Here is an 11,575-nt window from a genome sequence, read left to right on the forward strand (position 1 = left end):
GCAACGAAAAATAATGGACTAATATTCCGCACGGCTGTGCAGGCAGCGGTGAGATCTCAGTTAGATGGGGCGTCTTTTTAAAGATTAGGCGCCCACGTAAAACTATATAAATGCGCCGATCCCCCGAAAAATAACTTCATGGACAGCAGATTGCTCATTATTGGTACATCAGATGTGCCCCCTTCAGGTAGCTCTCTGTTCATCACGGACGATACTCTCATATTGGCTAGCTTGGGAGGACTCCGTTTTCCTCGCCTTGGAGTCCAATAGAAGACACATTGGGCCCATTGCGTTGATTAACTGGATTTTGTAAGACAGGCGGATTGCGGTCTAATATCTGCAGTGTCTTCACGTGGATGTTGGATTGTGGGGCATCCATTTTGGCTTGCAAGAGACGGGATAGGTTCTATAACCTCATCCAGGGGTACTGAAAGGACTAGGAACCTGTCAACGTGTGTGCAGATGCTGGCGCGGGTTTGATTACCGAGCGACGCTTTGCACAGGCTTGGCACGAAGTACGGCCTTGAAGCTTGAATCGAGGTCAGCAGATATCGAATTCCCCTGAAGAATTGCTTTGCAATTGGCTGACGATGTTGTTAGCGCTAACGAATAGAATGCAGCAGGATAACCGTTCACTTGGTGCGTTTTGCTGGAGATGCCCCCTCCAGTGTAGAGCGTTCACCAGCACAGCAATTGGATCTCAACTTCCTTTACGTTTCTACGATTTGCTACACTTCTGACATTTCTAAGATTTTGCTACCAAATCACGTTTTGCCAATATTTCCAGTTCTTAAAGATTCCAGTTATACCACACATTGAACTACTATCACGACGGGGTAGGCCCGGGAAAGTATACTGCCATAGGTCGTCCGGTATGGGGTTCCACCACTGCCCTGTCTGTACTAGAAAGACGGGAAGTATACTTTCGAAACTAGGGGTGGATGCGGCTCTCCTGACCATAGGGGAGGGGGAGAGGCTACCCACCCCAAACAGGGAGGGCATATAATTTGCCTTCCCTCTATTTGAAAGGGGGGATACATTTCTCCCCTTCTATAGGGGGAACGCATTTTATATTTCTCCCTATTTGAAGGGGGGATATACTTCTCCCCTTCTATAGAGGGGATGCGCTCTCCCTTTCCATGTAAGGGGAGGTACGTTAAAATTTAGTCTTTAGTATTTCAAAAGTTCTATATGTCCCCTCCGCAGCATAGGCTGCGTCGACGTATCCCCCCATTAGGAAATCCCTCCATATTTCGCCGGGGGGATATGGACCGGCAATCTCTAGAAGTTGCTTGAGAAAACCGGCTTTAGAGGCCTCCCTCTGGAAGCCAACGAGTACGATGTAGGAGCTTCGAATTGGATTGTACCATTGCCAACAACCAGAAGTTTTCTGGCTGTGTCTCTCTCCCACAGTAGCGGACCTGTCAAGTGTAGTTTTGAGTTTAGTAACACCACTGCTGGCGGAACCAGATCTAGTTCGCCGGCGCTCGAAAACGGTGCAAACTAAATTTGGTTGAGTTTATAGGAGGAACAGAGGACTATTTATATGCCATTAGGCGCTCTATAACCCCAGCGGCAAGTAACCGCCGGACACAATTACGTTGCCATGGCTACTCAGACGCAGGAAACATATGCTTACGTGATTTTGCACCTGGGAAAAAAAATCATTATTTTTTTACGCGTTCAACATGAGCTCAGACAACCTTCCGTGGGTGGAAAAGTACCGCCCAGCGAAGCTGGACGACGTGTATGGCCAGAAAGATGTTGTGCAGACGGTGCGCAAGTTTGCGAAGGAAGGGCGGATTCCCCACCTGCTGTTCTACGGTCCTCCCGGTACAGGCAAAACGTCCACCATCATCGCATTGGCCCGCGAGCTGTACGGGAAAAACTACAGAAACATGGTTCTCGAGCTAAATGCGTCGGACGACCGAGGAATCGACGTGGTGCGCGACCAGATCAAGAACTTTGCCAGCACTAGACAGATTTTCAACAGCGGATTCAAGCTGATCATTCTGGACGAGGCCGACGCGATGTCGAACGCGGCGCAGAATGCTCTGCGGCGGGTTATTGAGAAGTACACCAAGAACACGCGGTTCTGCATTCTAGCGAATTACTCGCACAAATTGAACCCTGCTCTTCTTTCACGGTGCACGCGGTTCAGGTTCTCGCCGCTGGCCGATTCGGCGCTACAGGACCGTGTGGACTACGTTATCAAGGCTGAAGGCCTGAAAATTGCTTCCGATGCGCGCCAGAGCCTTCTGGAGCTGAGCGAAGGCGACATGAGACGGGCACTCAACGTTTTGCAAGCGTGTGCTACCGCGGTCGAATCTGGCGAAGAGATCACCCAGGACATGGTGTACGAGTGTGTGGGTGCTCCGAGACCGCAGTCTGTGATGACGGTGCTTGATGCGATCATGTCGAACGACTGGACGGACGCCTATGCCACGATGACCAAAATCCGCAAGACAGAGGGGCTTGCTTTGGTGGACCTGATGAGCGGCTTTGTGAGCGTGCTGGACAAGTACGAGCTCAAACCAAGGACGCGGATGGCTGTTTTGCAGGGCTTGGGTGACATTGAGTACAGCATAAGCAAGGGTGGCAGCGATAAGATTCAGTGCACAGCCGTGATTGGTGTGATAAAAAATGCATTGGAAAATGAGAATTAGTGGAAAAAAAAAAAGATAAGAAATAGCCTAGATGAAAGAACGGATTGTTGTGATTGGAGCGGGCGTTATTGGGCTGACGACGGCGTTGGAGCTTTCTCGGCGCGGGTATTTGGTTTCCATAGTGGCCAAGGAGCTGCCTGGAGACGAGGCCAGGTTCTACACGAGTCCGTACGCGGGGGCGTTTTTCTACCACCTGGACTCGCTGGCCAGCAAAGGCTGGCTGGCGCAATTGCAGGACATTGCGTCGTACTACGAGTTTCTGCGTGTTGCCCAGGAGCCCGGCTCCGGCGTTGCTGAACGCGTGGCCGAGGTGTACGTGCCGCGGATATCGATGATGGAGACAGGCTACGACGGGCCGTGGTTCAAAGACGTGGTGAGAAATTACGAGGTGATTGATCCCAGAGAGTATCCGGCGGGCGCGGCCGGTGACGACATTGTTTTTGCGTTCAGATACACGGGATTCACCATCAATCCGGTGCAGTATCTGCATTATTTGCTGTATCGGTGTGCTCAGAGCGGTATTAACTATGTCAGACGTACGGTGGGCAGTCTGGAGGAGGCCAAGACGCTGTTTCTTGACGGGGACGATTTTGTCGAGGCCGATTTAGTGGTTAATTGCGCAGGGATCCACGGTTTTGACCTCAACACCAAGGATAAGGAGAACCGGCTCCCTGTCAAGGGCCAGACGCTGCTGGTGGAGAACGTGGCACGCAAGCTGATAATTGTTGAGGCAATGGATGCGGCGCATGCTACAGAGTCGCTTTATGTTGTTCCGCGGGCCGGCTACGGGACACTGTTGACAGGGACGTATCTGTACCACGATGATTCGGTGGATGTCGATGCGGGATTGACCCAGCGAATAAAGGAAAGAGCACTAAGATATGCGCCGGAACTTGTGGACTCGGACTTTATGAAAAACCCTGGTCAATTGGTTGAAGTGCGCCAGTTTGTTGGGATCCGGCCGGGCAGAGAGGGCGGAGTCAACGTTTCGCGAGACGGCTGGCGGATCCACAACTACGGCTCGGCGCACTCCGGCTATCAGAACTCCTACGGGCTGGCCAATCGGGTTGCCCGTTTGGTGCAGGAGCGGGCACTGAAAAGCAGGTTGTAAGGAAGATAAATGCTAGATACTCAAGTCAGATACTGTCGTTGAAAATAGTCGGATTATTAGCTTTTCTAGTCTGCGACTGGTCACGATGGCTTTATTGAGGAAAATGCGATTTACGGCAATCTAGAATGAAAATGTCTCTAATAGCTAGATATGCTGGACATGCAGTCATGGCTGTACGCTCTGAGTAACAGATTACATCAATGGAATAATCGTTTGACATGTTTCGTCCCCGTCCACGTCGATCGACTCGACTGGCGCACGTGCCCCAGATATTGTTCGCCGCAGGACGACATAATTATAGCCCCGTGCGAAATTTCCATGCTCGTGCGGCTTAACACGTGGGGTGGGTGGTCACAAGACCATCCACGTCGAGAGGCCGCTCTCCCAGCGTAGCCAATCTGTCTACACCTCCAGCTCCGTAGTCCACTTCCTCGTAGCACGTGTATCGTCTTCTCCGGTCTCAATTGTACGTTCTGTGCCCTATAAAATTGCCAGCTTCGTCCTCTCTGGCCGTTTAGTTGGTCCATGCATACAACGCTAATTAATTTGCCTCCATCACAAATATTCTTACTACAATTCGTTTCCGACAAACATGGACGCCAACAGTTCTGGTCGAAGCACCGACTCCAGCACCTCGGCCGCTGAAACAGCCATCCTGCCCCCACCACCAATATTCAAGCCAACGTTTGTCCAGATGCAAAGAAGCAGCTCCTCGTGCAACATCTCGCCAACAGGGTCTGCTAGCACGTCTCCAAAGATGGGCAGTTCCAGCAACTCCAGCTACCTGACGTCGTCGTTTGTTTCGAACGATGAATACAAGAACCGGCTGATTCGCCAATCGCCGTCGATCTCGCCTATGATGTACGCTATCGACGTCCCGTCGCCAGGACCAACCAGCCCGGCGCAGAGCAGCAGCAGAAAACGGCGCAAGTCCTCGGTGACCAGCAAAGAGGACATGGAGCGCAAGAAGAAAGAGCTGAAGAACCAGCATTCGATAATCGAGAAGAAGCGGCGCATCAAGATGAACAGGGAGTTCGAGGCACTCAAGTTCCTGGTGCCTGCGTGTCGACTCAACATTCTGAGTGGTCTCAACGAGAACAACTTCGACAACTCAAACATGATGCACAAGCTAACGATTTTGCAGAGCACGGTGGAATACATCAAATATCTTCATCTTGTGGTCAAGCTGTTGAAGCTTCAGATGCTCACGCCAGCAAGCACGCGCTCGTACTTCCAAAAATGGCTTGCGAAAAACGACAACCTCAAGTTCGTGGACTTCGATCTCGACCTGCAGTCTTATAGAAAGATAGACAACGACTTCAGCTTCGAGGACGCGTTTATGCGGGTATGGAGAAACAACGGTGATATGCCGTTTGAGGACCTCGACGCGGTTTCAAGGGAGATAGAAAATCTGCTCACTCAGGACAGTGACGGCAACGAAGCTCCGGCCGATTTGCCAGACATAAGAAATTTATCAGATCAGCTACCGACACAGCTGCCCAGCCCAATTATTACTCCCGACATCAGCCGCAATTCCAGACTGCCTTCGTCCGTTCGGCATTTTTCCTCGATCTCGACATCAGAACGTAGCCAAGTCTCGTCGAACACTAAATTCAAGCTACCGTTGCCAGCAATCGTGGACGAGAAGGTGGCTAATATGGCAAGGACTGGGGACGAGATGGGAGAGATAAATGCATCGAAAGTGTTGATGCTTTTGAAGAGCGATGAAAAACGAACAAGTATTGAGAGTTTACTGAATTAAAGCTAGGAATTTAATAGTGCGTGAAATTAAATAATGGAATTAAATTATTGTGGTTTGAGTATATGAGTGAAGGCTGCTTTTGGAAAAGCTTTTCATCGTGCAGTACCAAAGTGGTTTTATAGCGAGGTCTCTGTCTGATTACCTGCAATTGATCGCTAGCCATTTTGTTATGTCTCGATCAGATAGTGCAGACCCGCCAAGAACACAACAATTGGTTGCGTGGTCTAGTTGGTTATGGCATCTGCTTAACACGCAGAGGGTCCCCAGTTCGATCCTGGGCGCGATCATTTTTAGCTGTTCAGGCGCTTTTTCTGTGAACACATTGGCGGAGACCATCAAAATCTGTCATCCAATCGGTTGCGTGGTCTAGTTGGTTATGGCATCTGCTTAACACGCAGAGGGTCCCCAGTTCGATCCTGGGCGCGATCATATTTTTAGCTTTTTTTATTAGCTCTTTGTTCAGTTCGCGGAGCCAGAATTCACACCAGTAGCATAATGGTTTGGGTAGCCCAAGCAAAGATGGGTGTTTGGCGACTGTAATCTTAACTTTTAACCGTATCCATGGAACTCATTTGCCGGAAGCACAGTTATATCCCATTTATCACAGAATAACCCATCAAATAATGAAATCTATCACTCATTACATCCTATTATACATTTATTAGTCTTTGTGAGGCAGCGCAGCAATTCCAAAACCGCGTTTCTCAAAGCCAACCGGCTTTCTGAACGCACCTGGTTTGCGCAGTCCGCCCACAGAATCTGAGGCAGGGGTCTTTGACACAATCGACCGCACAGTAGGGGTGCCGGGCTTGGGCTCTGCTGACGGCCGCTGGTAATGCGGGGCCCGCGGCTGGTGCGACGCTGTTGCCGGGCGCACGTGCGAGGGCTCGTGGTGTTCTGCAGTAGGTCTGGCGAATTTGGATAAATGGTCTGGCAGATTGATGAGATCCGGGTCTATTTTCACTTTTTTCGTGTCCCCATGCTGTTTGGGCTCGGCGGCGTGTTTTGGTGCTGGATCCATAACTTTGAAACTGAGCGTTCCCGACTGGGAAGCGGGCCCGTTGAGCTGGTTATTGAGCGAATTAACCAGAGAGCTCACTATTGACGGCACAAGATTCTCGCTGAGCGACTTGTTGGAAACAACGTACGCGGCAGCCAATGAGGTGGCCAGCACAGAGACGGTGGCTAGCTTGTCGTCGCTCGGCATGGCTCCACAGAGAGCCTGGTATAAGGCGTGGATATTGGCGGACACCTGGGGATCGGCAAGGAGAGCGGCCACAGACTCGGAACGGTGATCAAGGTCGTTGGAGTGGACAAGAGGCGCGTCGGAACCGTTTTTCTCGAGCCGTTTCCGCTTGCGACGCTCAAACTCCTCTGCTATCCATTTTTTCTTGATTTCTTCGTCTCCCGGGTTGGTGAAGATCTGGCCGGCTCGCTTGATGACGCGCGCGCGCAAATCGTTGTCTCTATTCCGCTCGATATTTATAACTCGCCATCTCTTCTTGCGTTCTCTATTTTCGATCCGGATACGCTCTTTGTCGTCGAGCTTGGGCGATTCCTGCTTGTCGCTGTTGTTTGGAGCGGTCTTGGTGAGCGATTGGCTGCTGCGCAAAGTGTCAACTGCCGAAGACACGCCGGCACGGATCGACTCGAGCTGCGGTGGCGATATTTGCTCTGCGATCTGTAGGGTGTCGAGATTGGCAAGATTAAGACTCGAGAGAATGGTGCGTAGAAACGAGCCTTCCGATTTTTTCGCGTACGACTGGGGCGGCGGCGAGGTCTGGGACGGCGTGCGCGAGATCTGCTTTGCGTAGTCGTGTAGCATTTTCTCGCGCTGTGCGGCCAGCGGGTCGGCAACCGATTGGGACTTATCGTCTGGCCGCTGGAATTTCTGGAACTGCTCCAGAACAGACGCCTTGTCGCCGCTCTTCACAGGGCCAGGAATCGACGTCGGCGGCGTCGGCACCGTAAACTGTAGGACGCTCGCGGGCAGCGGCTCCGCAGCGCTCTTCTGCGTTTGCTGCTTCTCCTGCTCCAGCCGCTGCCGCAGCTCGCGGTCGCGCTGTTGCTGCGCCAGCAGAGCCCGTGCCTGCTGCTGCAACCGCTGCTGCACAGCCAGGTTGATCTGGCTGCGCTTGCTTTTGGCCGTCTGTTTCTTCTTGAGCTTTTCGGCCGGCTCTGCGTCGTTCAGCGACGAAATCAAATGCTCTGGGTTCTCCATCGCCATCTCCATCGCCTTCTCCATCATTTTGGTCCATTGGAACTGTTCCAGGTCTGTCTCTGTGTGTTTTTTGGCCGCATTTTTGTCCGGGAACAAGTTCGTGTCTACCACGGTCTGCACCATCTCGGCGAGGGCCGACTCGAGCTCCGGCTCGTTCGAGTCCAGCGGCAGCCCGAGCGATTCTAGCGACTCGAGCGGCGCCAGAGCCTCGACGCCGGAGTCTGCGTGCTCGGCGGGCTTGACGTGGTCAATTGCCTCGGCAATGGCCTGTGTGAGCTCGTCGTCCGGCTTACCGTCGTCTGCGGACTCGTCGAGGGCCTGAATCGCACTGTTGATCTCGGTGAATAACTGTTTGTCCTTGTCTGCGTGCAGGGCGTCCTCAATGGCCTGGCGCAGCTGGTTATCGTCAAAAATCTCATTTTCATCGAAGTGATACGCGTCGCCCGGCTTGTTTTCGGAGGGCGGGATGCTGTCGGGCATCCTGGTTATCTAATCAAGAAATCCGGGGTAATATTTCACAAAACACAGTCACACAAGACAGGTTCAAAAAATAAAAAAGTATAGAAAATTTTCGTCTACGGCAACACGCGGCGACGCGTCGATGTGTCAGGAATCAATTTACCATTCTTATTTATTCACCTAAGCATTATAAGTGGAGGCAGAAACGTTACCACCCTTACCGGTCCAGTTGATGTGGATGTAGTCGCCAACCTTTCTGTCCTCGGTGGCGTACTCCGGCAGGATCTTGAAGGTGTGTGCTCCAAAGTAGTCTCTCTGGGCCTGCAGCAGGTTAGCTGGCAGCTGCTTGGATCTGTAGCCGTCGTAGAAGGACAGGGCGGTCGAGAAGGCCGGCGTAGGAACACCGGCCTCGATGGCAACGCCAAGCGTCTTTCTCCATCCGGACTGGGCCTTGGCAATGGCCTTGTTGAAGAATGGGTGGAACAGCAGGTTCTCCAGGTCTGGGTTCTCTCTGTAGGCAGCGGTGATCTCTGCCAGGAAAACCGATCTGATGATGCATCCTCCTCTCCACATCAGAGCGATGGATGGGAAGTTGAGCTTCCAGTTGTATTCCTTAGCGGCCTCTCTGATCAGCATGAATCCTTGGGCGTACGAGATGATCTTGGAGGCGTACAGGGCCTGCTCGAGGTCGTCGATAAAGGCCTGCTTGTCAGTGATCTTTGGAGTGCTGGAAGGGCCGGCCAACAGGGTGCTTGCTCTACCTCTTTCCTCCTTCAAGGCAGACAGACATCTGGCAAACACGGCCTCGCCAATCAGGGTGACTGGCATGCCTAGGTCCAAGGCGTTGATGGCAGTCCACTTTCCGGTACCCTTTTGGCCGGCAGAGTCCAAGATCTTCTCGACCAATGGGGTGCCGTCGGTGTCGTTGTAGGCAAGAATGTCTCTGGTGATCTCGATCAGGAACGAGTCCAGAACGCCCTTGTTCCACTTGGCAAACACGTCGGAGATCTCCTTGTCGCTGAATCCGCCGACTCTCTTCATCAGGTCGTAAGCTTCGCAAATCAGCTGCATGTCTCCGTACTCGATACCGTTGTGGACCATCTTGACGTAATGGCCGGCTCCGGCGTCTCCAACCCAGTCGCAACATGGCTCGCCGTCGCTCTTGGCGGCAATCGACTGGAAGATCTCCTTGATGTGTGGCCAAGCCTCTGGGGCTCCTCCCGGCATCAGGGAAGGACCGTAACGAGCGCCTTCCTCTCCTCCGGAGACTCCAGAACCAACAAAGTAGATGCCCTTCTCCTTCAGCTCGGCGTATCTTCTGTTGGTGTCTGGGAAGTGCGAGTTACCACCGTCAATGATGATGTCTCCCTTCTCCATGTGAGGCAGCAATTGGTTGATGAAATTGTCGACAGCATCGCCGGCCTTCACGAGCAAAATGACTCTTCTAGGTCTCTTGAGCTTGGCACACAGCTCCTCCACTGAGTGGGCGCCCAGAATTGACTTGCCCTTGGCCTCGTTGGCCAGGAAGTGATCCACCTTCGACACGGTTCTGTTGTAGGCAACAACAGTGAATCCGTGGTCTGCAGCATTGAGGATCAAGTTTTGGCCCATGACAGCCAGTCCGATCAGTCCGATATCACCTCTGGTGGTTAGAGCCGGGCAGTTTGCGTACTTACTGAGCTTCAGTCATATTTGCGTTGATTATTTAAACGTTAAGTTTTTAAAAAACTCCGTCACTCTCCATTTATATTTATTTGTTTGGGCCAGCAAGTTGGACATTTCGGCCAGGCCACCGCGCAAAATGGCCGCTGAAAGTCCCCCTGCGGGATAAAAATTCTGGCGGACTATGCCGGAGTTTGTCAGCACTAGCCACGACGGAGTACTCATGTCCAGCAGAGACGGTGCAGGGATGTGGGCATGTCAATTTTACACCCTGCTGTAATCTCCGTGGACTAAGCATGCAACAGCTGGAATGCGCGGTCGAGACGGCCGAGGTGGACCACGATGGCTGCGTGTTCCCCACCTTTCTGCACAAGCATAGCGGCGAGTACAAAGGCCGCATTGTTTTCATCCACGGCTACAGAGACATATATGAGCTATTTTTTGGGCTCTTCAACATATTGACCGCCAACGGTTACGACGTACATTTCCACTACCAGCGCGGCGAGGGCACATCGCGGCCGGCTAGCAATGTGCAATCCAGCAACGACGACTCGCGCGTCTACAAGGATATGGACTTTTTCATCAAACGGAATCTGGAATCCGACGAAAAGGTGATTCTGATGGGTCATTCGATGGGCGGCGGGCTGATTCTGAACTACAGCGCGTTCGGCACGTACCGCGACCGGCTGCTGATGACGGTCGCGTGCTCGCCGCTGATAGAGCTCTCGCCGGAAACAGCGGTGCCCAAGCACCACGAATGGGCGATCCGCGCGCTGTGCTGGGCCGTTCCTCCTGCTCGGTACGTGCGAATCAAGACCCCACTTAAGGTGGAGTACGTCTCGTCGTTGCCCGAGGTGCAACAGTTTATCCAAAGCAGGACGCCGCCGGTCAGGCTGACAGCCACGGCGATCGAGGCACGCGACTTCGTGTTGCGCGGGAAAAGACTGCTCCAGCCAGAACTGTACACTAGCTACAACAGGGACCTGCCAATTGCCATTCTGCACGGCAACGCCGACCACATCAACGACTGCCGAGCAAGCAAGACCTTCATTGACAACCTACAGAGCGCCGGGTGCACCCACGCAAGCTACACGGAGCTCGACGGCGCCGCGCACAACCTCGCTGTCGAGCCGTGCAGCGACATTTTTTTCCGCCAGCTGCTGAATATTCTCGACGCCAACCGACGCACGGGTCAATAAAAGATTTTTCTAGATTTATCGTGGTATATAATCTCAGCACCCAAGCAGCTCTCGCCATGACCACCATACACAACCCAAACAACTGGCACTGGGTCGACAAGAACTGTCTCGGCTGGGCCAATGAGTACTTCCAGGAGCGGCTGCCAAAGGTGCGCGTTGCAAGCGACAACCACACGCTTTCTGTCAGCAGTGTCAAGCCTGTGGCCGGAGACTGCGATGTGACCCAGCGTAAGGGCAAAGTGCGTTGCATCTTCGACTTGCAAGTGGAGTTTGTCGTCCAGATCGACCAAGACGGCTCTGTTTCCGAACACACGGTACGTCTCGTGGAGTTCGAGCACGACCAGCAGAACTTCGAGTTCGAGGTCACCGGCGATGCCGAAAAAAGAGCTCTCGTCCGCACACACCTGGTGCCCGAGGCCCGCGCGGTGTTCGAGCGCTTCCAGAACGATCTGCTCGCGACCTTTGAGAGCGAACTCAAACACAACACCAGCTGAC

The 11,575-nt window shown here is 52.8% G+C and overlaps 7 protein-coding genes and 2 non-coding genes across 9 annotated transcripts; 7 read left to right on the forward strand and 2 right to left on the reverse strand.

Annotated features, from left to right (window-relative positions):
* Positions 1-1,688: 1,688 nt before the first annotated feature.
* HPODL_02081 (Replication factor C subunit 3) lies at positions 1,689-2,666 on the forward strand (the record flags this gene model as incomplete). Its single annotated transcript, XM_014081693.1, has 1 exon — positions 1,689-2,666. The coding sequence occupies one exon, from the start codon at positions 1,689-1,691 to the stop codon at positions 2,664-2,666; it is 978 nt and encodes a 325-aa protein (XP_013937168.1).
* A 31-nt stretch (positions 2,667-2,697) lies between these two features.
* Positions 2,698-3,777, forward strand: HPODL_02082 (uncharacterized protein; the record flags this gene model as incomplete). The annotated part of the gene is made up of 1 exon (XM_014081694.1): positions 2,698-3,777. The coding sequence occupies one exon, from the start codon at positions 2,698-2,700 to the stop codon at positions 3,775-3,777; it is 1,080 nt and encodes a 359-aa protein (XP_013937169.1).
* A 592-nt stretch (positions 3,778-4,369) lies between these two features.
* HPODL_02083 (uncharacterized protein) lies at positions 4,370-5,539 on the forward strand (the record flags this gene model as incomplete). Its single annotated transcript, XM_014081695.1, has 1 exon — positions 4,370-5,539. The coding sequence occupies one exon, from the start codon at positions 4,370-4,372 to the stop codon at positions 5,537-5,539; it is 1,170 nt and encodes a 389-aa protein (XP_013937170.1).
* A 213-nt stretch (positions 5,540-5,752) lies between these two features.
* HPODL_05391 lies at positions 5,753-5,826 on the forward strand. Its single transcript has one exon. It is a non-coding gene; the product is annotated as a tRNA-Val (tRNA).
* A 68-nt stretch (positions 5,827-5,894) lies between these two features.
* On the forward strand, positions 5,895-5,968 carry HPODL_05392. The gene has a single exon. It is a non-coding gene; the product is annotated as a tRNA-Val (tRNA).
* Positions 5,969-6,200: 232 nt separating this feature from the next.
* HPODL_02084 (uncharacterized protein) lies at positions 6,201-8,240 on the reverse strand (the record flags this gene model as incomplete). The annotated part of the gene is made up of 1 exon (XM_014081696.1): positions 6,201-8,240. The coding sequence occupies one exon, from the start codon at positions 8,238-8,240 to the stop codon at positions 6,201-6,203; it is 2,040 nt and encodes a 679-aa protein (XP_013937171.1).
* Positions 8,241-8,399: 159 nt separating this feature from the next.
* Positions 8,400-9,909, reverse strand: HPODL_02085 (6-phosphogluconate dehydrogenase, decarboxylating 1; the record flags this gene model as incomplete). The annotated part of the gene is made up of 2 exons (XM_014081697.1): positions 8,400-9,861; positions 9,896-9,909. The coding sequence occupies 2 exons, from the start codon at positions 9,907-9,909 to the stop codon at positions 8,400-8,402; spliced, it is 1,476 nt and encodes a 491-aa protein (XP_013937172.1).
* Positions 9,910-10,177: 268 nt separating this feature from the next.
* HPODL_02086 (uncharacterized protein) lies at positions 10,178-11,080 on the forward strand (the record flags this gene model as incomplete). The annotated part of the gene is made up of 1 exon (XM_014081698.1): positions 10,178-11,080. One exon carries the CDS (start codon positions 10,178-10,180, stop codon positions 11,078-11,080), a length of 903 nt encoding a protein of 300 aa, XP_013937173.1.
* A 56-nt stretch (positions 11,081-11,136) lies between these two features.
* On the forward strand, positions 11,137-11,574 carry HPODL_02087 (uncharacterized protein; the record flags this gene model as incomplete). Its single annotated transcript, XM_014081699.1, has 1 exon — positions 11,137-11,574. The coding sequence occupies one exon, from the start codon at positions 11,137-11,139 to the stop codon at positions 11,572-11,574; it is 438 nt and encodes a 145-aa protein (XP_013937174.1).
* Position 11,575: the final 1 nt, after the last annotated feature.

This window comes from Ogataea parapolymorpha, chromosome I (assembly GCF_000187245.1).
Source record: "Ogataea parapolymorpha DL-1 chromosome I, whole genome shotgun sequence".
Classification (NCBI taxonomy): Eukaryota; Fungi; Ascomycota; class Pichiomycetes; order Pichiales; family Pichiaceae; genus Ogataea; species Ogataea parapolymorpha.